Consider the following 26,727-nt stretch of genomic DNA (forward strand, 5'->3'; position numbering starts at 1 on the left):
GGCAACAGAGAGAGACTCTGTCTGAAAAAAGAAAAAGAAAAAGAAAGAAATGCAGCCCATGGAAGATCAAGAAAGGACACGGGAAGAGAACATAATGTAAAGTGGGGATGCTGAAAGCACTACCCTCCAAGGTTTGCTGTGCTTATTTCATTACGTCTTTCTTAACGTGTAGTCGTAGTGTTAAGTCCCCATCCCTTAGCAGGAGCCCTGTCCCCCTCCTCCATTCTGGATGCCACTTTTGTTATTGTGGCTCCAGGCTCTGAGATTTCCCTGTGGCTCCCAAGGGCCCTTTCCGAACTGATATGGAGTCCCCTTTCCCTGCCTGAAGTCCAGCTGGGCTTCAGGGCTTTACACCCGGCTCCCTGGAGGAGGTCTGTCTCCTCCCCTCCTGTTAGGATCTGGAGATTCTTGTCCTCTCATTGTCAGTCTGAATGAGCCTCACTGTGTCTTCATCCAAGTCATAAAGGTAAATGTCAGCCCACAGTATTTGTGAGTGAGTGAATGAAGAGTGACCAAATGAAGCAAAAAGAGATGGCTCACCCTCTCCCAAGCTCCTGAGTCAGCCCTCCCTAAGCCCACCCATCTGAGACAGCCTACGGAGTCGTGTGGGGCCAGACCTCAGGTTAACAAAGCTGTCTTCCCCTCCTTTCATGGGGATGAGGCATTAGCCTCTTGGGATTGGAGACACACACACACACACACACACACACACACACCCATCCACTTTTCCCTGCTTACAGTGTTGTCTTGTAAAAGGCATTTCCCCTGCCCCCTGTCCCCTGCAGGCGCACACAGATCCTATTCATTCTGTTTCATGTCCAGTGAGGGGGGTCTGTGGTATAACATGAACCCCATCGTTAATTTTACTCTGCAAGTCATTGGCTATAAGTGGTCTTTTAGAGTCTCCCCCACCTCAGGCCAGTAGTTTGCTCTGGACATTGTTGTCCACATTGCTCTGTGCACACGTGCGAGCGTTTTTTCTTTTTCCTTTTCTTTTCTTTCTTTTCCTTTTCTTTTCTTTTTTCTTGTTGTTGTTTTTGAGACGAAGTTTCATTCCTGTTGCCCAGGCTGGAGTGCAGTGGTAATCTCGGCTCACCGCAACCTCTGCCTCCCAGGTTCAAGTGATTCTCCTGCCTCAGCCTCCCCAGTAGCTGGGACTACAGGCATGCGCCACCACGCCCAGCTAATTTTGTATTTTTAGTAGAGCTGGGGTTTCCCCATGTTGGTCAGGCTGGTCTCGAACTCCCGACTCAGGTGATCCGCCCACCTCGGCCTCCCAAGGCGTTGGGATTACAGGCGTGAGCCACCGCACCCGGTGAGTTTTTCTTTTAAGGTCACATTCTTAGAAGTGGAATAGTTTCGTCAAAGGAGCCATTCATTCAACAAACACCTAATGACTGCCTACTATGTGGTGGGTGCTGTTCTAGGTGCTGGGAAGACATCAGGGAATTAGAAAGTCACATGTGCCTGCCTTGATGGAGCTGACATTCTTGTAAAGGATGTTTCCAGTTTTTATTTTGGTAAATGCTGCCACATTGCTGTCCAATTACCGGCATCCTCGGCTCACTCCTGGGGTGGGGGCTTTGAGGCAGGTGAATAAAAGCCTTGGCCTTTGCTCTCTGCATGATCTTCAGGGCCAGGACCTGGGACGGGCGATCCCTCTGGGGTCGTGAGTATGAAATGACGGGAGGTGGGGATGGAAGGGTCCACTGGAGAGCAGGGAGGCGGAGAAGGAACGGTTTCCAAGGCATTTGCACAGAAGCTTCCTCGATCGCACCACTAGGGGGCCTACGGGAGGCGGGGACAACAAATCAAGGATGGAAACATCCTGCCAGGCGATACCACTGCGGTAGGCAGAGACAGAACAGTCAGCTCTGGGAGGCACCACTGGGTAGGGGGCTTGGATCAAACCATTGTGTGCGTGTTGGGGGGACTCGAAGGGCCGCTTCCACCCCATGCAAGTGGTTTCAGCCCAAGCCTCTGAAGAAGGCAGGAATGACACTACCTTGACGGTCCGTAGCCCACACCCATCCTCTCGTTTCCCATCCCAGGCAGGCACCTGCTAGCATGAGAGGCCTCCACCTCTCCTCGGCTCCAGTTCCAGCTCCTCTGGCTCCGCCTTTCTTGGCTTTTTGACTTTGAAACCGTGGCTTGCGCGTGCAAGGGCACGCGATTGGATCCCAGCAGAAGGGAGCGGACCGCAAGGCTCGTTCTGGGATCTGACTGGTCAACGCGAGCTTTCATTTCTCCTAAGCTTTTTCTGCGCGCAATAGGGGCAAACTGCCGCACCTCAACTCGGTGGCGCGCCGAGCTCCAATTGGCCGCTCGTTCGGCGCAGGCGCAATAGTTGCTTGGCTAGAGTTCCGGGCTGCGGTTCCTGGGACTTTCGGGATGAGAAGAGAGGTTCGAATCCTGTCTCGATGCCTCAAGACTGACATTTGTCAAAGGGGCCAAAGATAGTAACTCTTGTAGTAGAATTCACAGAGATCACTGGCTCGTAGCCGTGCTCTGCCTCTTAGTGCACGGGTGATGGGGGCTGACTTCATGTAAGCTCCTGCAGTCTTGTGCTACCCATTCATCCCTAAACTCAGTCACAAGCCCAGCAGGCGCCTTGCCTCCACTCAGTCATTCTTGCAGTGTATTTATTCTTCCTTCCTTCCTTCCTTCCTTCCTTCCTTCCTTCCTTCCTTCCTTTCTTTCCATTGCTAAAATTGCATCGTCGGATTTGGGATTTAGGGAAACTTCAAAGAAAAAATTTGATTAAGTAGAATTCCTGCCCTGGTAGACGCCCCTTACCCCAGGACCACAGAGCAGGAGTCCCTTAGACAAGCCCAGTCTCCAGCAGCTGGTACTTCTGTGATGAAATATTTTCCCATGTGGGTTTTCTTTCTTTGATTTTGATTTTTCCATCAAATATGGCTTTGTGATTTTGTTATTTATTTATTTATTATTTTTTAAAATTATACTTTAAGTTCTGGGTTACATGTGCAGAACGTGCAATTTTGTTACATAGGTATACACGTGCCCTGGGGTTTGCTGCACCCATCAACCTGTCACCTAAATTAGGTATTTCTCCTAATGTTATCCCTCCCCTAGCCCCCTACCCCCCGACAGGCCCCAGTGTGTGATGTTCCCCTCTCTGTGTCCATGTGTTCTTATTGTTCAACTCCCACTTATGAGTGAGAACATGCGGTGTTTGGTTTTCTGATCTTGTGATAGTTTGCTGAGAATGATGGTTTCCAGCTTCATCCATGTCCCTGCAAAGGACATGAACTTATCCTTTTTTATGATTGCATAGTATTCTACAGTGTATATGTGCCACATTTTCTTAATCCAGTGTATCACTGATGGACATTTGGGTTGGTTCCAAGTCTTTGCTATTGTGAATAGTGCCGCAATAAACATATGTGTGCATGTGTCTTTATTGTAGAATGATTTATAATCCTTTGGGTATATACCCAGTAATGGGATTGCTGGGTCAAATGGTATTTCCAGTTCTAGATCCTTGAGGAATTGCCACACTGTCTTCCACAATGGTTGAACTAATTTACACTCCCACCAACAGTGTAAAAGCATTCCTATTTTTCCACAACCTCTCCAGCATCTGTTTTTTCCTGACTTTTTAATGATAGTCATTTTAACTGGCGTGAGATGGTATCTCATTGCGGTTTTGATTTGCATTTCTCTAATGACCAGTGACGATGAGCATTTTTTGATACGTCTGCTGGCTGCATAAATGTCTTCTTTTGAGAAGTGTCTGTTCATATCCTTTGCCCATTTTTTGATGGGGTTGTTTGTTTTTTTCTTGTAAATTTGTTTAAATTCTTTGTGGATTCTGGATATTAGCCCTTTGTCAGATGGATAGATTGCAAAAATTTTCTCCCGTTCTGTAGGTTGCCTGTTCACTCTGATGATAGTTTCTTTTGCTGTGCAGAAGCTCTTTAGTTTAATTAGATCTGATTTGTCAGTTTTGGCTTTTGTTGCCATTGCTTTTGGTATTTTAGACATGAAGTCTTTGCCATGCCTATGTCCTGAATGGTATTGCTCAGGTGTTCTAGGATTTTTATGGACCTAGATCTTACGTTTAAGTCTTTGGTCCATCTTGAGCTGATTTTTGTAAAAGGTATAAGGAAGGAGTCCAGTTTCAGTTTTCTGCATATGGCTAGCCAGTTTTCCTAACACCATTTATTAAATAGGGAATATTTTCCCCATTGCTTGTGTGTGTCATGTTTGTCAAAGATCAGATGGTTGCAGCTGTGTGTTATTTCTGAGGCCTCTGTTCTGTTCCATTGGTCTATATATCTGTTTTGGTACCAGTACCATGCTGTTTTGGTTACTGTAGCCTTGTAGTGTAGTTCAAAGTCAGGTAGCATGATGCCTCCAGCTTTGTTCTTCTTGTTTTCTTTTTGCTATTAATTCCAGAAGTACATTAAGGACCTGGAGCCAGGTTTGATATCTTGAGATGGTATAGCAATATAGGTTTTTTTTTTTTTTCTTTGAGACAGAGTCTTACTCTGTTGCCCAGGCTGGAGTGCAGTGGCACAATCTCACATCACTGTAACCTCTGCCTCCCGGGTTCAAGCAATTCTCCTGCCTCAGCCTCCCAAGTAGCTGGGATTACAGGCATGCACCACCACGCCAGGCTAATTTTTGTATTTTTAGTAGAGGTGAAGTTTCTCCACGTTGGCCAGGCTGGTCTCAAACTCCTGACCTCAGGTGATCCACTCGCCTCGGCCTCCCAAAGTGCTGGAATTACAAGCATGAGCCACTTTGCCTGGCCCAGCAATCTACTTTTAAAACACAACATAACTCTTTATCTAAAGGCAATTAAAATTTCTTCTGTTTGCAGTGTATGTTTCCAACATTTCCTCTTGTGATGCATAGGAAAATGAAAAAAAGCTACGTAGTTAAAAAAAAAAAAAGGTAAAAGTAAATGGGAGAAATAAAGCAAACCCCAAAAGTGAATACAAGCATACGTATATGAACCTAACTCTTAATCAAAGCCATAACCCACAGGGAAAAGTATTCTTCCAGATAACTTTGAATACAGTTTCCTGGCTGTGTCGGTCTTGGTTATCACGGAGGAAGGGCTCCATGTGCACAGCCTTCATTATTCAATTTTATTTTCTTTTTGTCAAGAGTTCTGAATGCTTCCTGTTTCTTTTAATCAGACGTTGACATTTACCTGAAGTCAATTTCTCCAGGACAAGGGCAGCAAACTGTTAGCAAACAATCTGGACTGTTTTCAAATCAGTTCTTTGTTGGGAATTGCCTGGGAATACAAGTCAGAACTCACAAGAAGGTGGCTGGAGCAATCTCATTCTTCTCCCTGGTCCCATCACTTCTCCAGCCCCTGGAGTAGCCCAGGCCACTTGTTTCTGGCTGCTGAAGGCCATGCTTGTCACTATCCCTTTCCTAGGATCCCACTCTAAACTTTGTCTTTTCATATCAAAGTGGCTGCTGAGAAGTCATGATTTGTGACTGCTTCTTCTTGCAACTGTCTGTCCTATTGGCCCTAATATGGCTCTAAAACCCCACATTATACTCCTCTGCTGGAAAAAGCATAGAAATGGGACTGTTCACAGTGCTATTAGCAGCTATTAATAGCCTGATTGACCAGATGAATGAGTCACTTAGCACCTGTCTAAGAGAATGAAACATTAGAGGGGTAATGAAGCATTGGTCCTTTTTGGTGGACAGGGGAAGGGGATGGAGGAAAAGGTCCTGGAGATTTTCTGGGGACCCAGGTCGCGGTGCAGTTGGCATGGATAATAAAGAAGAAGGAAGAGAGTGCAGAGGGGATGCCAAAAGGATAAAGGGAAAACCCTGAAGAAACACACCCTGTTTACAATGTTACTGAGAACGTTCCCTTTCCTTTACATCTTTTAGTGTATGCACTGCCCTTTCTCTGTTAGAGAGCCTCAACGTGTTCCCAAGGCAGGGTACCCAGAACATAGCAGTTTTGTTGAGATAATAGTAAAGATATCAATTGACCTCACACAGGTCTTTTTTTTCAAAACAAATTAAGTTCTGGGATACATAGGCAGAGCATGTAGGTTTGTTACATAGGTATACATGTGCCATGATGGTTTGCTACACCTATGAACCTGTCATCTAGGTTTTAAGCCCCGCATGCATTAGGTATTTGTCCTAATGCTCTCCCTCCCCTTGCTCCCCACCCTCCGACAGGCCCTGGTGTGTGATATTCCCCTCCCTGTGTCCATGTCACACAGCTCTTAATAAAGAACTGATTCTCTGTCCTATCCAGGCGCTTGCCCTTGTAACATTTCTATGCTGCCTCTAATATCTGTTGAAGTACACTTTTCAAGAAGTCACAGGCATGGCCCTGATACAAATATGGAGTGAACATGTATCACAAGGTGCATTCTCTGGCAACTGTTGCTGAGATGGAGTCTGTTGGCAAGACTTTGCTTATTTATTTAGAGACAGGGTCTCGCTATGTTGCCCAGGTCGGAGTGCAGTGGCAGGATCTTGGCTTACTGCAGCCTCCAACTCCTGGGCTCAAGTGGTCCCCCTGCTTCAGCCCCCAAGTTGCTGGGACTATAAATATGCACCACCATGGCCAGCTAATTTTTTTTTTTCTTTTTTGAGACAGGGACTTGCTCTGTCATCCACGCAGGAGTGCAATGACATGATGGCTAATTTTTTTTTCAGAGATGGGTGTCTCTCTGTGTTGCCCAAGCTGGTCTTGAACTCCTGGCCTCAGGCGATTCTTCTACCTTGGCCTCCCAAAGCTCTGGGATTGCAAGTGTGAGCTACTGAGCCTGACAAGAACTTTAGTAAGCATCAGTACCTGTAAAAGGGAGGGGACAGAAGTATGACTGGGCAGAGGAACAAACAGAACTACAATGGAGAGCCCAACAAAGCCCTGGCCAGCTAATCTGGACAGGAGTTCTGGAGTAAGTGTCTTAGCTTGGGCTACTGGAACACATTAACTATAGATTGGGAGGCTCAAACACAAAAAGTATTTATTTCTCCCTGTTCTGGAGGCTGGAAGTCCAAAATCAGGGTGCCAGTATGGCTGGGTTCTGGTGAGGGCCCTCTTCCCGTTGCAGACATGCCTACTTCATGTTGTGTCCTCACATGGTGGAAAGAGAGCTAGCTAGCTCTCTGGCCTCTAATCCCATTAGCAGGCGCTAATCCCATTAGCAGAATCCTCATGACCTCATGACCTCTCACAGGCCACACCTCCTAACACTATCACATTGGGATTAGGGTTTCCATATGTGAATTTCGGTGGAGTGGGGAGTGTAGAGGAACAAATATTCAGTCCATTGCAGTGCGTACTGCTCACCTGAGTGTCTTGTGTTGGGCCAAGATGGCTGGCCCTTTATTCCCCCGTGGCTTCACTGAGTCACTGCTTGCAGGCCATCCTAGGAAACATGTGAACTCAGCCGAGGCAGCTGTGAAGCTGAGGCAGGCCCTGAAAGAACTTGAAGGGGGTCTGGTGGTATGGGTTTATATTTGCATGGTCTATTCCTCTACAAATAATCAAGGAGCTGTTCCTTTAAAATTCTGGTGGCCTGGTGTTCTTTCAGGGTAACTTAATGAGGGCAACTAGTGGGATGAATCATAACCCTTGCCACTGGAGCTGGTCTTAGACAACTGCACTAGGAAAAGAAAAATATCCAGACTTTTTAAGGACTATTGGACACAGGGTCTGAGTTTACATTGATATCTAGAGACTCAAAGTGTCATTGTGGCCCCTCTGTTAGAGTGGGGTGTACAAAGGCCAGATAATGAATAGAGTCCTGGCCCAAGTCCACCTTAGTGGGACTTTATGGTGCTTACAGTGGGGCAATGGGGCCAAGGTCCCAACTGGTTGTCATTTTACTGGTCTTTGAATATATAATTGAGATTGACATAATCGGTAGTTAGTGTAACTCCTACATTGGTTCCTTGGCCTGTGGGGTAAGAGCTGGGATGTGGGGAAGGCTAAGTGGAAACCTCTGGAACTGCCTGTATTGGTTTCCTGGGGCTGCCATAACAAAGTATTACAAACTGGGTGACTTAAATAACAGAAGTTCGTCATCTTACAGTTCTGGAGGCCAGAAGTCCAAAATCAAGGTGTTGTCAGGGTTGGTTCCTTCCGAGGGCTACGAGGGAGAATATATTCCCTGCCTCCTCCCCAGCTTCTGGTGGTTTGCTGCCAATCTTTGGCTTCCTTGGCTTGTAGAAGCATCACTCCAATTTCTGCCTTCATCTTCATGTGGCGTGTGTGTGTGTGTGTGTGTGTGTGTGTGTGTCTATGTCTATGTGTGTCTGTGTGTCTGTGTCCAAATTTCCCCTTCTTATAAGAACACCAGTCATATTGGATTAGGGGTCCACCTGCTTCAGTATGATCTCATCCTAACTTAACTAATTTACATCTGTAATGCCTTTATTTCCATATAAGATTACTTTCTGAAGTACTGAGGGTTAGGACTCCAACATCTGAATTGTAGTGGGGTGGAGGAACACTATTCAACCCACAACACTACCCTCCACTCAGCAGAGTATCAAAAGCAATATTGGATCCTGGGGGTATGGCTGAGATTAGTGCCACCTTTAAGAATCTAGAAGATGCAGGGATAGTGAGTCTCATCGTGTCTCCATCTAATTTGTCAGTCTGGCTCCTTCAGAAACTGGCTGGATCCTGAAGGTTGACAGCGGACTGCCATAGTTCAACCAAAAAACAGCAGCCCCAGTGGCATCCAGATGTTGTATCATTTCTAGGGAACCTTAACCTGGCCTCAGGTCCATGGTATGTGGCCCTCAATTTGTCGAATGCATGCTTTTCTATTCCTATCAGAAAATAAGATCAAAAACAGTTTACAATCATACAGAATGGGAGACAATATTCATTTACAGTTTTGTCCCAAAGGTATTTTAACTCTCCTGCCTTCTGTCATAATTAGTAAAAGGGGATCTGGACAGTCTGGATATCCCACAGAACATCACATCAAGTCATGATGTCGATTACCTTATGTAAGAGGGGGCCAGCACAATGAAGGACTTGGTAAGACACATGGGCTCCAGAGGGTGGGAGATGAACACTGAAAATTCAGGAACCTGCCACATGCCTGTCAGGAGTTCAGTGGTCTGGAGTTCAGTCCTAGAACGTTCCCTCCAAAGTAAAGGACAAGTCAGGCATGGTGACTCATGCCTGTAATCCCGGCCGTTTGGAAGGCCAAAGGAGCCAGATCGCTTGAGGTCAGGAGATCAACACCAGACGGGCCTACATGGTGAAACCCAGTAGCCGAGCATGGTGGTGCATGCCTGTAATCCCAACTACTTGGGAGGCTGAGGGAGAATTGCTTGAACTCAGGAAGCGGAGGTTGCAGTGAGCTGAGATTCATTTGAATCTATGTTGAGTTTCATCAAACAGTGGATCTATTTCGATTACCACAGCATTTTTTTCCAATTCATCTGTTAATATAGTGAATTCAATTGATAAAATTGTACGTTTTTATGTTCAATTTTTAAAACTTGAGACAGGGTCTCACTCTGTCATCCAGGCTGAGGTGCAGTGGTGTTAATAGAGCTCACTGAAGCTTTGACCTCCTGGGCTCAAGTGATCCTCCCACCTCAGCCTCCTGAGTGGCTGTGAGTCTAGGTACATGCCACCATGCCCAGGTAATTTTTTGACGGCTTTTTCTTTGTTTTTTGCAGTGAAGACATTTTCTGATGTTGCTCAGGCTGCTCTCGATGGAAGTCCTGAGCTCAGGTGATCTGGCCAGCCCAGCCTCCCAAAATACTAGGATTACAGGCGTGAGACTTGGCCTGATCAGGTTTGTCTTATATAGGGGTCTTATCTATATAAAGACTAAATTTATCTGTATCTTTGTGCAGGTGGGCAAAGAGCATGATGAAATTTATCATTCTGTTGATTTAAAGACAACTATCCTTGACTTACCAGTGTGTAAGTCCATGAGAGCATAATTATGTTGAAAGCATGTATTGTTATGGGTGTTGGGAACCCTGCAGCTTCCGCTGCTGTGGGGGCATGTCCGTGGAGGTACCTTTCGTCTGTTTTCTCAACTCCAAACATCTTAGGACCATGGGTTGTGACTGGTAGGACTATGTATCTTGCTAGTTTCAAGACGGAGTTGATTTTCACATGGTGCCACTCTGGCTGTCCCGTTTCCCTAATACTGTCACTTCTCCTTCTGTGATTCTGATGCTACAAATGATAGCTATCGTTTTAGTATTTCTTTACAGGTCCTAGAGATTGTATTCATTTTTCTTTCAGTCTCTTTCTGTGACTTGTTCACATTGAACAATTTCCTTGTGGGGTAGGTTGCTATTGCCATTTTTGCAGGTGGTCTACCTGTCTTCCCAGGCAGTCACCATGGTTCTTGTCCCCATGATGGGTCCAGGGCAAGAGAGGACCCTGGGTGTGTGTGTGTTGGGGGGGGGTTCAGTTGAAGATCAAGTGAATTTTGAGGGGAGCACTACTTGAGGTATTTGAGTCCCAGAAGCATAGGAAACAGCAAAGGGAGGTTGGATTTCATTATCCTCAGTGTGGATGCGAATCGGGGGGTTTGGGGCATGGGGCTGGGAACGGCAGCCGGCCCAGGCCCACAGCCGCGCATGCTCTCTGGGCTCCCTTCTCAGTGCGCATGTTCACTGGGCGTCTTCCGCCCGGCCCGTTAGCCCACGTGAAGAACGCCAGGAAGCTGTGAGGCTGTGCGCTCTCATTACTGCCGTCCGGACTCTTTTTCCCCTACTGAGATTCGTCTGGTAGGTCTGCAGGCCAGTCATCCCGGGGGCTGAAGTGTGAGAGAGGGTGAAGAGGGCCTCGGGTGGGTCCAATGGATCCCGCTTCCTGGTCTGTGGCCTCTGAGGGAGAAGCGCCTCGAGGTCGTCCTCCTTCTCTTCTCAGGCTGCTAGGCCACCATCGACTTTGTAGTCCTGAGAGGGCCTGGACAGGGAGGAAGGTGGGCCACGGACGGAAGGCAGTCAGGGGCTTAGGTGAAGATGGGGTGAGTGCTGTTTGGGGGATGTAAGTACCGAGGTGCCGAGAACCCCTGACAACACAGGGCATATCCCTGAATGGGGTGCCCGGTGGGGGCGAGGCGGGCGGTAAAGAAGGGACCTGGCACCTGGGAAGGCTGCAGCCTGGTGAGCGCCCCCCAGCGGTGTGGAGTGCGGGGCGCCCGAGTGAGAAGCACTGCAAAGTCTCACCTCCGCCATGGAAAGTCCGGGAAAAGTGGGAAGGAGTGGGCGAGGCAGTGCGGTGCAACCAGACTTAATGTGAGAGGGGGTGAATGGCTCTAGGAAGTGGGAGTTGCCCAAAGCAGCCATCACGGGAATTGTGATTCACTAGTGTTTTCGTGGGGAGTCTGCTTGTGAAACTAAACCTCATCAGAAATGACCTCTATCTTCGGGGCACAGTGGCGCTCGCCTGGTCCGAATTACTCGGGACACAGAGGCGGGAGGATCCCTTGAGTAGGAGGTCGAGGCTGCAGTGAGCTGTCATCACGTCGCTGCACTCCAGCCTGAGCACCACAGCAAGACCCCGCGTCCAAAAGAAATTTAGAAAAAAAAGTCCTCTGCCTCTTGCCACATGCCTTAAGATGCCTGCTCTGCCAGCTTGGCCAGCATAAATGGCTTTGTAGGCACTTAGAAAACATACACACGTATGCTTAACTCTGGAACTTATTTTGAGAGTATTTTCAAAATTAAAACGACAAGTTAACATTGATCCATGGAAGTGATCGAATATAGCAGCCCTCTGGAGCGCATGTTCCCAATCACGGTTGTCTGTTTTCAGTGTGAAATATGAGTTGGCGAGGAAGATCGACCTACCGGCGTAGACCAAGACGCTATGTAGAGCCTCCTGAAATGATTGGTCCTATGCTGGTGAGAGCTTAAACGTTAATACAATGTTTTCTGTTAGGAGAAATTAATTTTTGCGATAGTGTTGTTGCATTAGTATGGAAATGCTGAGAAACGTCTTTCCTGCTGATAAAACATGATTATGGCATCTCATGAAGGAAACATTGATTCTGGAGGATTTTTCTGTTTTTCCTCTCGTGTTCTTCGGCTTTTGCCCATGACTTCTTTCTCATGCTTTGTTTGTTAATGACAGATCGTACACATGTATTCCAACATAGAGTATAATACCTTACAAAGTCTTGTGTGACACTTTTCTCACAGTAACCTCCCTGTGGGTAGAGTAACGTTCTTGGCCATAGAGAATAGAGTTGGAGAAATGTCTTTAGGCTTAGTTATGATCAGAAACAGCTATGTATTCTGTGTATATATGTAAAATTTTGTATGAATAGCAAAACTTTTTTTTTTCTTTATTTGCACACCCACACATATTCCCCAGCCCGAGCAGTTCAGTGATGAAGAAGTGGAACCACCAAAACCTGAAGAAGGGGAACCAGCAACTCAAAGTCAGGATCCTACGACTGCTCAGGAGGAAGAGGATGAGGGAGCATCTGCAGGTCAAGGTGATGGAAAGGGAAGAAGAATGCCCGCTTGTGTGCTCATGTGTGTGCGTGTGCGTGTGCGTGTGTGCATGTGTGTGTGTGTTATGCATTGTCACATAGCAGGAACAGGAGGAAAGAAATCAATGGAAAGAATGCCTGAAATTGACTGGAAAAGCCAGGAGGCTATGTAGTTTGCAGCTTAGCTTAGGCAAATCCCTCACTATGATAAAATTTCTCGACTTTATGAATGAGAGAATAGAGGTGCCGGGATTGTGTTTTTATCCGAGAACCCTTGACTGGTGAATACACAATTTGTACTTTTTTGCAAGGTTTGTGTCTTCCTATCATCTGTGTTGCTATACAGAAGGAAATGATTTTGCTGAAAATGCTTAAAACTCAAATGCTTTTCTGTAAGGTAGCTTAGTACTGGCCCAAGAAGATACCCAGCTCAGAGGAGCAGGAGCAGCTCCAAAAACCGAGTCACTGAATGTTGGCCACCGTTGCCTTTGATTGATATTTTTATATGGTACCTTCGATAAAAGCTGGGTACACAAGGGTACTGCCATACAGGTAGCTGGTTTAATGATTTTCTAAGTGGCTTGTAGGAGGTGATTAAATCCTTTTATGGTTAGAAAAGCAAAAAAGGAATTATCCTGAGATTAACATGAGATGGAAATAATTTCTCCGAGATAAAATGTTTTGAAAGGAAACATTTATGTAACTGAGGTCATGGATTCTTCCAGGGATTCACTGTTAAAAGTTTCTACAATATGACTGACAACAATGCCCATTAATTGCTGTCCACCCACTCCCTTATTCTCAGTGCGGGACAGTATATTTTGTGTGATTCACAAACAGTGTTATATGTGGTGCTTTGTTCTTCATGGGGTTCATGTATGGATTATAACGTTTAAGACCTTCGGACCTAAATATAACTTTGTTTGAACAAAGTTAAGTTTCTCTGTACCCCAGTAGGTAATGGGTGTCATGACTGTAATTTTCCATAGTCCTCAAATCCATTCAGCTAATCAATCCTTCAGAAATTCACATTGTAATTGTAACTGAAATCCTATCCATGTTGTAGATTTCAGATTTCTTAGGTGATGCACACTGCTCTTGGTACTCTACGGCTGAAGATAAGCATTATGCATGTCCTGTGGTTTATCCTCAGATTGTCATTTAGGAGAAAGGTCTCAAGCTGGGCTGAATGCCGTGCACTCATAGTCCCAGCTACTTGGGAGGCTGAGGTGAGAGGATCGCTTGAGCCCTGGCGTTCAAGCCCAGCCTGGGAAACACAGGAAGACTTCATTCCTAATAAACAAACAAACAAGTAAATAAAGATTTCATGGTATAGGAAAACACAAATTCAAAGTTTGTGCCTAGTGGCTGGTAATGTTGCAGACATAACTCCTTAGTGAACCGTACCACTTAAAAATAGTTAAGACGGCAAATTTGATGATATGTGTGTTTTTTACCACAATTAAAAGAAAACCTCCTCTCTTCCTAAAGTTCAGTGTAGTTGTCATGTATTCTTTAAAAGTTTTACTGTGTCTGTATTCAAGACATAACATTTTTAGAAAATTTGCAAGAATAGTACAATGAACTCATATACTTTTCACCTTGATTCACCAATTGTCAATAGCTTTCGCTCCGTAGATTTCATATCTCTTCCCTCCCTCTCTTACCCGGCTGCCCGCACACTCACACACACCCACACGCGGATATACGTTTACTGTTATTAATGCTGACTTGTTTAGATAAAGTTTCAGGTATCATGGTCCTTTCCCCAATGTACTTGAGGGTGTGTATATCGTCAGCACAAAGAGAAAGTCATTTCTTGGATCATCACTGCAGAAAGATCAAAATCAGGAAATTTAACAATGAGAAAATGCAGTCATTTAATACACAGTGGATACAAAAATTTTGCCAGCTCCCCAGACAACTTCTTTCTTCCTTTCGTTATTCTTTGTTGAGACGGAGTCTCCCTCTGTTGCCCAGGTTGGAGTGCAGTAGTGCGATCTTGGCTCACTGCAACCTACACCTCCCAGGTTCTAGGGATTCTCACGCCTCAGCCTGCCGTGTAGCTGGGCCTACGGGCGCCGGCCACTGCGGTCTTGAACTTCTGACCTCACCTGATCTGCCCACCTTAGCATCCCAAAGTGTTTGGATTGCAGGCGTGAGACCCCACGCCCGGCCCAGATAATGTTATTGATAGGATTTCTTTTTCTGATCCAGAGTCCGGTTCAGGATCACGTCTTGCATGTGCTCTTCAGGTGTTTTTAGTTTCCTTTAATCTGGAATGTTTCCTTAATTTTTCTTTGTCATTCATGATACGGACATTTTTGAAGAGGATAGACCAGTTGGTTTGCAGAATGTTCTGCAGTTTGGGCTTTTTCGTGTATTTTTTAAAGACCTTTTTTCGACTCAGCGTTGATTGGTGGCTACTCAGGCCATAGGAGAGTCTGAGTGCTAGGAGTGTAAGTGCTGTGAGAGACAGGATTTCAGCCTTGAGTCATTTGATGAGGTAAGGACAATCAGAAGTAGAACAACAGAGAAGAGCAAAGGAGGCCACAACGTTGTCTGAGGGCAGTCTTCGGAAAGGAAGAGGGTAATATTTGGAACACCTTGTTTTCCTGTTTTCTGCTAACAGACTCCTGAAATAATGTTCCTGGGATTCTTGTCAACACATCTATTATTACAGTAGCTAAAGTTTTGATATAATAACTCAGAGAGCATGAGTATTATTTTCTTATTGACATTTTATATTTTACTGCTTAAATTGATATGTATTTTTTATTTTCAAGGGCCAGAACCTGAAGCTGAGAGCCAGGAAGAGGTTCGCCCGAAGACTGATTGTGAGCGTGAAGATGGTCCTGATGTCCAGGAGATGAGCCTGCCAAATCCAGAGGAGATGAAAAGGCCTGAATAAGGTAGGCAATCCATTAGACATGCAGATCGTAGGGTGTCTGTTTCCACAGTATTGTATAATAATAATAATAGTTATTTTTTGAGTCAGAGTCTCGCTCTGTCGCCCAGGCTGGAGTACAGTGGTCCCACCTCGGTCACTGGAACTTCAGCCTCCCGGGTTCAAGTCATTCTCCTGCGTGTGCCTCCCGAGTAGCCAGGCTTACAGACGTGCTCCACCGTTCCCAGCTAATTTTTGTATGTTTAGTATTGATGGGGTTTTGTTCCGTTGCACAAGTTGGTCCCGAACTCCTGGCCTCGGGTTATCCACGTGCCTCGCCTTTGAAATTTCTGGGATTACAGGCGAGAGCCACGGAGCCCGACCCAGCATTATATTTTTAATAGCAGAGAGGTAACAGTACTGCCTCTGTAATACTAGAGTTCTTATATAGAAAGGTTATTTGAAACGTAGTTCAGGCCCCAGCACCCGACTGATAGGCTGTCAGATATAGAAACAAACTGAGTCAAAGCCATGTTGAATGAAGATTTGAGTCTAAATCTTTGAACCAATAGCTCATAATTTTGAGATGCTTTTGTAAAGATCTGCTTTTAACAAATACATAACACATTTGTAACACCCATCACTTGGTGTGAAAAATGCCGAAGCACTGATGCGGGTTCTAATACCAGCTATTACAGCCTTGGCGAGATGCTGAGTGAGTCCTTTCACTTCTAAAGCTGTCTTTGGTTCTTATGAAAATAGCGAGTTGAAGTCAGAGATTTTAAAACCATTTTCCCTTCTGGTTCTTTCATACTCTGATCCTGTTGTATAGAATGGGATACAGAGATCATCTGCTTCGCATGATGTGTTGATCCCAAATCATGAAACCCTGCCTGAGTCATCTGAAAATCTCTAAATTGAGATTTCATTGCTACTAAGAAAATGAGCGGTCACTCTGCTTCATCTTAGTTTTTCCGTGTGGAGAGCTGAATATATATTGTAGTATCTTGTCAAATTGTGAATTCTCCCTCCTCTTTGTTTGTTTGAGACAGAGTCTCAGTCTGTCACCCAGGCTGGAGTACAGTGGTGTGATTTCAGCTCACTGCAACCTCTGGCTCCCTGGCTAAAGCAGTCCTCCCACCTCAGCCTCCTGAGTGGCTGAAAGTATATGCACAAGCCACCGTGCCTAAGTTGTTTTTTTTTTTTTTTTTTTTTTTTGGTTAAATTAAAAAAAAATTTTTTTTTCTCGAGATGAGGTCTCACTGTGTTGCCCAGGCTGGGATTCTCTGGCTTTTAATGAACAATTGCTTTTAAAATCTTTCCTCACGGAAACCTTGAGTGATGAAATTATCAACTGGCGAGAGACCGGTTAGTTCCTATCCTCTGTGGCATGTAGGTCAGTGATGCTCAGCATGGGTGTGAGTAAGATGCCTGTGCTATGCACGCTCCCTGCCACACTGTCAGTCTGCATGAGCCAGTATTTCTAATAAGACTGTTGACACATATGTGATATAATCATCTCTCACCATATCAAATGTTACATGTAAGTTTCAGCTTTAGAGACATGGATTGATCAGATTTAAAGTTGAAAGACCATGAGTTTAGGACTTCCTGACTAATCAACTGAAGTATGTTTTACACTTGTGTTTTCCAAATTTCTGTCTGTGAATTGTAAGTGCTTTTGAATTGAAAGGAAGCACTGGATGTTTAGGGAAGAAATTACCTTTAAATTCTACAGGTCCGTCCTCAAAGTGTATTGAGGTTTAATTGGATGTAAGACACAGGATCACCCTTTGGGTTTTGTTTCTAGTCCATTTAACAAAATCCAAACTGTAGTGTGTTTTGTATGCCTTTAGGGTCATTTAAATAATCTGTTGCTACGTCACGTTGCTAACTGTTATGTTTCTGTTACAGGTGAAAAGCAATGACAGTGTTAAAAGAAGACACGCTGAAATGATGCAGGCTGCTCCTATGTTGGAAATTTGTTCATTACAATTCTCCCAATAAAGCTTTACAGCCCTCTGCAAAGAAGTCTTGCGCATCTTTTGTGAACTTTATTTCTAGCTTTTTGATGCTGTGAGACATGTATCATTCTTTGAAATGTTATATTCCAACTGTTTGAGCTGGTATGTAGAGACATCATTCTTTTATCTTTCTTTCATTTTTCCCTTTGGCGACAGAGTCTCGCTGTGTCACCCAGGCTGGAGTGCAGTGGCGCGATCTCTGCTCACTGCCACCCCCGCCTCCTGGATTCAAGCAATTCTCTGCCTCAGCCTCCCAAGTAGCTGGGATTACAGGCGCCCACCAGCACTCCCGGCTAAGTTTTGTATTTTTAGTAGAGATGGGGTTTCACCATCTTGGCTAGGGTGCTCTTGAATTCCTGACCTCGTGATTCACCCGCCTCGGCCTTCCAAAGTGTTGGGATTACAGGCGTGAGCCACCATGCCCGGCGGAGACATAATTCTTATATATTGGTTTTCTATCCAGCAGCCTTTTGAAATATGCTTATGAACTCTAAAAGTTTATTTCTAGATCATTTTCAGTCTTCAACATACAGAAACATATCATCCTTCAATAAGAGCAATTTTATTTCTGCCATTTATTTTTCTTTGTCCTTTTGTATTGTTTGTAGAGACGGGGTTTTGCCATGTTTCCCGTGCTGTTCTTGGACTCCTGAGTGCAAGTGATGCACCCGCCTTGCCTCCCACAGTGCTGGGATTACAGGCATGGGCCTCCGCACCAGGACTCTTGCTGCCGTTGTAAAGACTTTTATTTCCTTTTCTGATTTTATGGCATTGTACAGACCCACCTGTTCCATGGTGATAGTGGACATCCTTGTCTTATCCCTGATGAGAAACGGAAAACTTTCAACATTTCACTGTCATATTTACTGTCCTTTTTTTGTAGACGGACTTCTTCAGAGTAAGTCATTCCATTCTGTTCTAAATATGCTGAGCGTATTCATTTGAATCTATGTTGAGTTTCATCAAACAGTGCATCTATTTCGACCACAGCATTTTTTCCCATTCATCTGTTAATATAGTGAATTCGATTGATAAAATTGGATGTTTTTATGTTCAATTTTAAAAACTTGAGACAGGGTCTCACTCTGTCATCCAGGCTGGGGTGCAGTGGTGTTATCAGAGCTCACTGCAGCCTTGACCTCCTGGGCTGAAGCGATCCTCCGACATCAGCCTCCTGAGTAGCTGTGAGTCTAGGTACATGCCACCACGCCCAGGTAATTTTTTAACGGCTTATTCTTTGTTTTTTGTAGTTTTGAGATTTTCTGATGTTGCTCAGGCTGGTCTCGATGGAAGTCCTGAGCCCAGGTGTTCTGGCCAGCACAGCCTCCCAAAATTCTAGGATTACAGGCGTGAGACTTGGCCTGATCATGGTTTTTCTTATATAGGGGTCTTATCTATATAAAGACTAAACTTACCTGTACCTTTGTGCAGGTGGGCAAAGACTTGCATGATGAAATTTACCATTCTGTTGATTTAAAGACAACTATCCTTGACTTACCAGTGTGTAAGTCCATGAGAGCATAATTATGTTGAAAGCATATATTGTTGGGTGTTGGGAACCCTGCAGTTTCCGCTGCTGTGGGAGCATGTCCTTGGAGGTACCTTTCGTCTGTTTTCTCAACTCCAAACATCTTAGGACCATGGGTTGTGACTGGTAGGACTATGTATCTTGCTAGTTTCAAGACGGAGTTGATTTTCACATGGTGCCACTCTGGCTGTCCCGTTTCCCTAATACTGTCACTTCTCCTTCTGTGATTCTGATTCTAAAAAGGATAGATATCGTTTTAGTATTTCTTTACAGGTCCTAGAGATTGTATTCATTTTTCTTTCAGTCTCTTTCTGTGACTTGTTCACATTGAACAATTTCCTTGTGGGGTAGGTTGCTATTGCTGTTTTTGCAGGTGGTCTACCTGTCTTTCCAGGCAGTCACCGTGGTTCTTGTCCCCATGGTGGGGCCAGGGCAAGAGAGGACCCTGGGTTTGTGTGCGTGTGTGTGTGTGTGTGTGTGTGTGTGTCGGGGTCGGTTCAGTTGAAAATCGAGTGAGTTTTGAGGGGAGCACTACTTGAGGTATTTGAGTCCCAGAAGCATAGGAAACAGCAAAGGGAGGTTGGATTCCATTATCCTCAGTGTGGATGCGAATCAGGGGTTTGGGGCATGGGGTTGGGAACGGCAGCCCGCCCAGGCCCACAGCCGCGCATGCTCTCTGGGCTCCCTTCTCAGTGCGCATGTTCACTGGGCGTCTTCCGCCCAGCCCGTTAGCCCACGTGAAGAACGCCAGTGCGGTCTCGTTCTTGCCGTCCGGACTCTTTTTCCCCTACTGAGATTCGTCTGGTAGGTCTGCAGGCCAGTCATAACGGGGGCTGAAGTGTGAGTGAGTGTGAAGAGGGCCTCGGGTGGGTCCGGTGGATCCCGCTTCCTGGTCTGTGGCCTCTGAGGGATAAGGACCTCGAGGTCGTCCTCCTTCTCTTGTCAGGCTACCAGGCCACCATCGACTTTGTGGTCGTGAGAGGGCCTGGACAGGGAGGAAGGTGGTCCGCAGAGGGAAGGCGGTCAGGGGCTCAGGTGATGATGGGGTGAGTGCTGTTTGGGGGATGGAAGTCCCGAGGTGCCGAGAACCCCCAACGACACAGGGCAGATCCTGAATGGGGTGCCCGGTGGGGGTGAGGCATTCGGTAAAGAAGGAACCTGGTACCTGGGAAGGCTACGGCCTGGTGAGCGCCCCCCAGCGGTGTGGAGTGTGGAGCGCCTGAGTGAGAAGCACTGCAAGGTCTCACGTCCGCCATGGAAGGTCCGGGAAAAGTGGGAAGGAGTGGGCGAGGCAGTGCGGTGCTACCAAACTTAATGTGAGAGGGGGTGAATGGCTCTAGGAAGCGGGAGTTGCCCAAAGCAGCCATCACGGGAATTGTGATTCACTAGTGTTTTCGTGGGGAGTCTGCTTGTGAAACTAAACCTCATCAGAAATGACCTCTATCTGCGGGGCAGAGTGGTGCTCGCCTATAGTCCGAGTTACTCGGGACACAGAGGCGGGAGGATCCCTTGTGCAGGAGGTCGAGGCTGCAGTGAGCTGTGATCGCGCCCCTGCACTCCAGCCTGAGCAACACAGCGAGACCCCGCGTCCAAAAGAAATTTAGAAAAAAATGTCCTCTGCCTCTTGCCACATGCCTTAAGATGACTGCTCTGCCAGCTTGGCCAGCATAAATGGCTTTGTAGACACTTAGAAAACGTACACACGTATGCTTCACTCTGGGACTTATTTTGAGAGTATTTTCAAAATTAAAACGACAAGTTAACATTGATCCATGGAAGAGATCGAATATAGCAGCCCTCTGGAGCGCATGTTGCCAATCACGGTTGTCTGTTTTCAGTGTGAAATATGAGTTGGCGAGGAAGATCGACCTACCGGCGTAGACCAAGACGCTATGTAGAGCCTCCTGAAATAATTGGGCCTATGCTGGTGAGCGCTTAAATATTAATTCGATGTTTTCTATTAGCAGAAATTAATTTTTGCGATAGTGTTGTTGCATTAGTATGGAAATGCTGAGAAACGTTTTTCCTGCTGATAAAACATGATTATGGCGTCTCATGAAGGAAACATTGATTCTGGAGGATTTTTTGTTTTTCCTCTCGTGTTCTTCAGCTCTTGCCCATGACTTCTTTCTCATGCTTTGTTTGTTAATGACAGATCGTACACATGTATTCCAACACAGAGTATAATAGCTTCCAAAGTCCTTGTGCGTCACTTTTCTCACAGTAACCTCCCTATGGGTAGAGTAACGTTCTTGGCCATAGAGAATAGAGTTGGAAAAATGTCTTTAGGCTTAGTTATGATCAGAAATAGCTATGTATTCTGTGTATATATGTAAAATTTTGTATCAATAGCAAAACTTGTTTTTTTTTCTTTATTTGCATACCCACACATATTCCCCAGCCCGAGCAGTTCAGTGATGAAGAAGTGGAACCACCAAAACCTGAAGAAGGGGAACCAGCAACTCAAAGTCAGGATCCTGCACCTGCTCAGGAGGGAGAGGATGAGGGAGCATCTGCAGGTCAAGGTGATGGAAAGGGAATTAGAATGCCCGCTGGTGTGTGTGTGTCTGTGTGTGTGCGTGTGCGTGTGTGCATGTGTGTGTGTGTTATGCATTGTCACATAGCAGGAACAGGAGGAAAGAAGTCAATGGAAAGAATGCCTGAAATTGACTGGAAAAGCCAGGAGGCTATGTAGTTTGCAGCTTAGCTTAGGCAAATCCCTCACTATGATAAAATTTCTCGACTTTATGAATGAGAGAATAGAGGTGCCGGGATTGTGTTTTATCCGAGCACCCTTGACTGGTGAAGACAAAATTTGTACTTCGTTCCAAGGTTTGTGTCTTCCTATCATCTGTGTTGCTATAAAGAAGGAAAGATTTTGCTGAAAATGCTTAAAACTCAAATGCTTTTCTGTAAGGTAGCTTAGTACTGGCCCAAGAAGAGACCCAGTTCAGAGGAGCAGGAGCAGCTCCAAAAACCGAGTTGCTGAATGTTTGCCACCGTTTCCTTTGATTGATATTTTTATATGGTACGTTTGATAAAAGCTGGATAAACGAGGATACTGCCATACAGGTAGCTGGTTTAGTGATTTTCTAAGTGGCTTTTAGGAGGTGATTAAATCCTTTTATGCTTGGAAAAGCAGAAAAGGAGTTATCCTGGTAATCTTAACATGAGGTGGAAATAATTTCTCCGAGATAAAATGTTTTGAAAGGAAACATTTATGTAACTGAGGTCATGGATTATTCCAGGGATTCATTTTTAAAAGTTTCTAGAATATGACTGATAACAATTCCCATTACTTGCTGTCCACCCACTCCCTTATTCTCAGTGCGGGACAGTATATTTTGTGTGATTCACAAACAATGTTATATTTGGTGCTTTGTTCTTCACGGGGTTCATTTATGGAATATTACATTTGGGACCTTCAGACCTAAATATAACTTTGTTTGAAGAAAGTTAAGTTTCTGTTTATCCCAGTACGTAATGGGTGTCATGACTGTAAGATTTTCCGTAGTCCTCAAATCCGTTCAGCTAATCAGTGCTTTAGAAATTGACATTGTAATTGTAACTGAAATCCTATCCATGTTGTAGACTTCAGATGTCTTAGGTGATGCACACTGCTCTTGGTACTCTATGGCTGAATATAAGCATTATGCATGTCCTGTGGTTTATCCTCAGATTGTCATTTAGGAGAAAGGTCTCAAGCTGGGCTGAACGCCGTGCACTCATAGTCCCAGCTACTTGGGAGGCTGAGGTGAGAGGATCGCTTGAGCCCTGGCGTTCAAGCCCAGCCTGGGAAACATAGCGAGATCTCATCAGTAATAAAGAAACAAACAAACAAGTAAATAAATAAAGGTTTCATGGTATAGGAAAACACAGATTCAAAGTTTGTGCCTAGTGGCTGGTAATGTTGCAGACATAACTCCTTAGTGAACTGTACCACTTAAAAAAAGACGGTAAGTTTGAGGATATGTGTATTTTTTTTTACCACAATTGAAAGAAAACCTCCTCTCTTTCTAAACTTCAGTGTAGTTGTCATATATTCTTTAAAATTTTTACTGTGTCTATATTCAAGACATAACATTTATAGAAAATTTGCAAGAATAGTACAACGAACTCATATACTTTTCACCTAGATTCACCAGTTGTTAATAGCTTTCTCTCCGTAGGTTTTATATCTCTTCCCTCCCTCTCTTACCCGGCTGCCCACACACTCACACACACCCACACGCGGATATATGTTTACTGTTATTAATGCTGACTTGTTTAGATAAAGTTTCAGGTATCATGGTCCTTTCCCCTATGTACTCGAGGGGTGTGTATATCGTCAGCACAAAGAGAAAGTCATTTCTTGGATCATCACTGCAGAAAGATCAAAATCAGGAAATTTAACAATGAGAAAATGCAGTCATTTAATACGCAGTGCATACTCAAATTTTGCCAGCTCCCCAGACAACTTCTTTCTTCCTTTCGTTATTCTTTGTTGAGACGGAGTCTCCCTCTGTTGCCCAGGTTGGAGTGCAGTAGTGCGATCTTGGCTCACTGCAACCTACACCTCCCAGGTTCTAGGGAATCTCACGCCTCAGCCTGCCGTGTAGCTGGGCCTACGGGCGCCGGCCACTGCGGTCTTGAACTTCTGACCTCACCTGATCTGCCCACCTTAGCATCCCAAAGTGTTTGGATTGCAGGCGTGAGACCCCTCGCCCGGCCCAGATAATGTTATTGATAGGATTTCTTTTTCTGATCCAGAGTCCGGTTCAGGATCACGTCTTACGTGTGCTTTTCAGGTGTTTTTAGTTTCCTTTAATCTAGAATGTTTCCTTATTTTTTCTTTGTCATTCATGATACAGACATTTTTGAAGAGGATAGACCAGTTGGTTTGCAGAATGTTCTGCAGTTTGGGCTTTTTCGTGTATTTTTTAAAGACCTTTTTTCGACTCAGCGTTGATTGGTGGCTACTCAGGCCATAGGAGAGTCTGAGTGCTAGGAGTGTAAGTGCTGTGAGAGACAGGATTTCAGCCTTGAGTCATTTGATGAGGTAAGGACAATCAGAAGTAGAACAACAGAGAAGAGCAAAGGAGGCCACAACGTTGTCTGAGGGCAGTCTTCGGAAAGGAAGAGGGTAATATTTGGAACACCTTGTTTTCCTGTTTTCTGCTAACAGACTCCTGAAATAATGTTCCTGGGATTCTTGTCAACACATCTATTATTACAGTAGCTAAAGCTTTGATATAATAACTCAGAGAGCATGAGTATTATTTTCTTATTGACATTTTATATTTTACTGCTTAAATTGATATGTATTTTTTATTTTCAAGGGCCAGAGCCTGAAGCTGAGAGCCAGGAAGAGGTTCGCCCGACGCCCGATTATGAGCGTGAAGATGGTCCTGATGTCCAGGAGATGAGCCTGCCAAATCCAGAGGAGGCGAAAAGGCCTGAATAAGGTAGGCAATCCATTAGACATGCAGATTGTAGGGTGTCTGTTTCCACAGTATTGTATAATACTAATAATAGTTATTTTTTGAGACAGAGTCTCCCTCTGTCGACCAAGCTGGAGTGCAGTGGTCCCACCTCGGTCACTGGAACTTCAGCCTCCCGGGTTCAAGTCATTCTCCTACGTGTGCCTCCCGAGTAGCCAGGCTTACAGACGTGCTCCACCGTTCCCAGCTAATTTTTGTATGTTTAGTATTGATGGGGTTTTGTTCCGTTGCACAGGTTGGTCCCGAACTCCTGGCCTCGGGTTATCCACGTGCCTCGCCTTTGAAATTTCCGGGATTACAGGCGAGAGCCACGGAGCCCGACCCAGCATTATATTTTTAATAGCAGAGAGGTAACAGTACTGCCTCTGTAATACTAGAGTTCTTATATAGAAAGGTTATTTGAAACGTAGTTCAGGCCCCAGCACCCGACTGATAGGCTGTCAGATATAGAAACAAACTGAGTCAAAGCCATGTTGAATGAAGATTTGAATCTAAATCCTTGAACCAATAGCTCATAATTTTGAGATGCTTTTGTAAAGATCTGCTTTTAACAAATACATAACACATTTGTAACACCCATCACTTGGTGTGAAAAATGCCGAAGCACTGATGCGGGTTCTAATACCAGCTATTACAGCCTTGGCGAGATGCTGAGTGAGTCCTTTCACTTCTAAAGCTGTCTTTGGTTCTTATGAAAATAGTGAGTTGAAGTCAGAGATTTTAAAACCATTTTCCCTTCTGGTTCTTTCATACTCTGATCCTGCTGTATAGAATGCATGGGATACAGAGATCATCTGCTTTGCATGATGTGTTGATCCCAAATCATGAAACCCTGCCTGAGTCATCTGAAAATCTCTAAATTGAGATTTCATTGCTACTAAGAAAGTGAGCGGTCACTCTGCTTCATCTTAGTTTTTCCGTGTGGAGAGCTGAATAGATATGGTAGTATCTTGTCAAATTGTGAATTCTCCCTCCTCTTTGTTTGTTTGAGACAGAGTCTCAGTCTGTCACCCAGGCTGGAGTACAGTGGTGTGATTTCAGCTCACTGCAACCTCTGGCTCCCTGGCTAAAGCAGTCCTCCCACCTCAGCCTCCTGAGTGGGTGAAAGTATATGCACAAACCACCGTGCCTAAGTTGTTTTTTTTTTTTTTTCTGTTAAATTAAAAAAAAAAATTTTTTTGTCGAGATGAGGTCTCACTGTGTTGCCCAGGCTGGGATTCTCTGGCTTTTAATGAACAATTGCTTTTAAAATCTTTCCTCACGGAAACCTTGAGTGATGAAATTATCAACTGGCGAGAGACCGGTTAGTTCCTATCCTCTGTGGCATGTAGGTCAGTGATGCTCAGCATGGGTGTGAGTAAGATGCCTGTGCTATGCACGCTCCCTGCCACACTGTCAGTCTTCATGAGCCAGTATTTCTAATAAGACTGTTGACACATATGTGATATAATCATCTCTCACCATATCAAATGTTACATGTAAGTTTCAGCTTTAGAGACATGGATTGATCAGATTTAAAGTTGAAAGACCATGAGTTTAGGACTTCCTGACTAATCAACTGAAGTATGTTTTACACATGTGTTTTCCAAATTCCTGACTGTGAATTGTAAGTGCTTTTGAATTGAAAGGAAGCACTGGATGTTTAGGGAAGAAATTACCTTTAAATTCTACAGGTCCGTCCTCAAAGTGTATTGAGGTTTAATTGGATGTAAGACACAGGATCACCCTTTGGGTTTTGTTTCTAGTCCATTTAACAAAATCCAAACTGTAGTGTGTTTTTTATGCCTTTAGGGTCATTTAAATAATCTGTTGCTAAGTCACGTTGCTAATTGTTATGTTTCTGTTACAGGTGAAAAGCAATGACAGTGTTAAAAGAAGACACGCTGAAATGATGCAGGCTGCTCCTATGTTGAAAATTTGTTCATTACAATTCTCCCAATAAAGCTTTACAGCCCTCTGCAAAGAAGTCTTGCGCATCTTTTGTGAACTTTATTTCTAGCTTTTTGATGCTGTGAGACATGTATCATTCTTTGAAATGTTATATTCCAACTGTTTGAGCTGGTATGTAGAGACATCATTCTTTTATCTTTCTTTCATTTTTCCCTTTGGCGACAGAGTCTCGCTGTGTCACCCAGGCTGGAGTGCAGTGGCGCGATCTCTGCTCACTGCCACCCCCGCCTCCCGGATTCAAGGAATTCTCTGCCTTAGCCTCCCAAGTAGCTGGGATTACAGGCGCCCACCAGCACGCCCGGCTAAGTTTTGTATTTTTAGTAGAGATGGGGTTTCACCATCTTGGCTAGGGTGCTCTTGAATTCCTGACCTCGTGATTCACCCGCCTCGGCCTTCCAAA

The 26,727-nt window shown here is 44.9% G+C and overlaps 2 protein-coding genes and 2 pseudogenes across 27 annotated transcripts in view; all 4 read left to right on the top strand.

Moving 5' to 3' along the window:
• Positions 1 to 26,727, top strand: part of LOC126945669 (G antigen 10-like) — a 107,551-nt gene that overhangs the window by 63,304 nt on the left and 17,520 nt on the right. For 10 of the 26 annotated variants that reach the window (XM_050775775.1, XM_050775774.1, XM_050775783.1 and 7 more), the window contains one exon: positions 24,216 to 24,341. The exons of 2 other annotated variants lie outside the window; for them this stretch is intronic. In XM_050775775.1, coding sequence (XP_050631732.1) covers positions 24,216 to 24,340 — 125 coding nt within the window. In that variant the 3' untranslated portion in view covers position 24,341. Of the gene's footprint in view, positions 1 to 17,259; positions 17,374 to 24,215; positions 24,342 to 26,226; positions 26,327 to 26,727 lie in introns of those variants that run through there. 14 more of the 26 variants (XM_050775787.1, XM_050775805.1, XM_050775804.1 and 11 more) reach the window with 4 other exon arrangements.
• The window catches only part of LOC126945674 (G antigen 10-like), a 33,033-nt pseudogene continuing 7,856 nt past the window's right edge, over positions 1,551 to 26,727 (top strand).
• LOC126945666 (G antigen 10-like) lies at positions 1,572 to 16,683 on the top strand (annotated as a pseudogene).
• The window catches only part of LOC126945677 (G antigen 10-like), a 41,854-nt gene continuing 17,520 nt past the window's right edge, over positions 2,394 to 26,727 (top strand). Inside the window, exon 1 of the mRNA XM_050775816.1 lies at positions 2,394 to 2,546. The gene's annotated coding sequence lies outside the window, so the exon portion shown is untranslated. The remainder of the gene's footprint in view (positions 2,547 to 26,727) is intronic.

Source organism: Macaca thibetana, chromosome X (genome assembly GCF_024542745.1).
Source record: "Macaca thibetana thibetana isolate TM-01 chromosome X, ASM2454274v1, whole genome shotgun sequence".
In the NCBI taxonomy this organism is placed as follows: Eukaryota; Metazoa; Chordata; class Mammalia; order Primates; family Cercopithecidae; genus Macaca; species Macaca thibetana.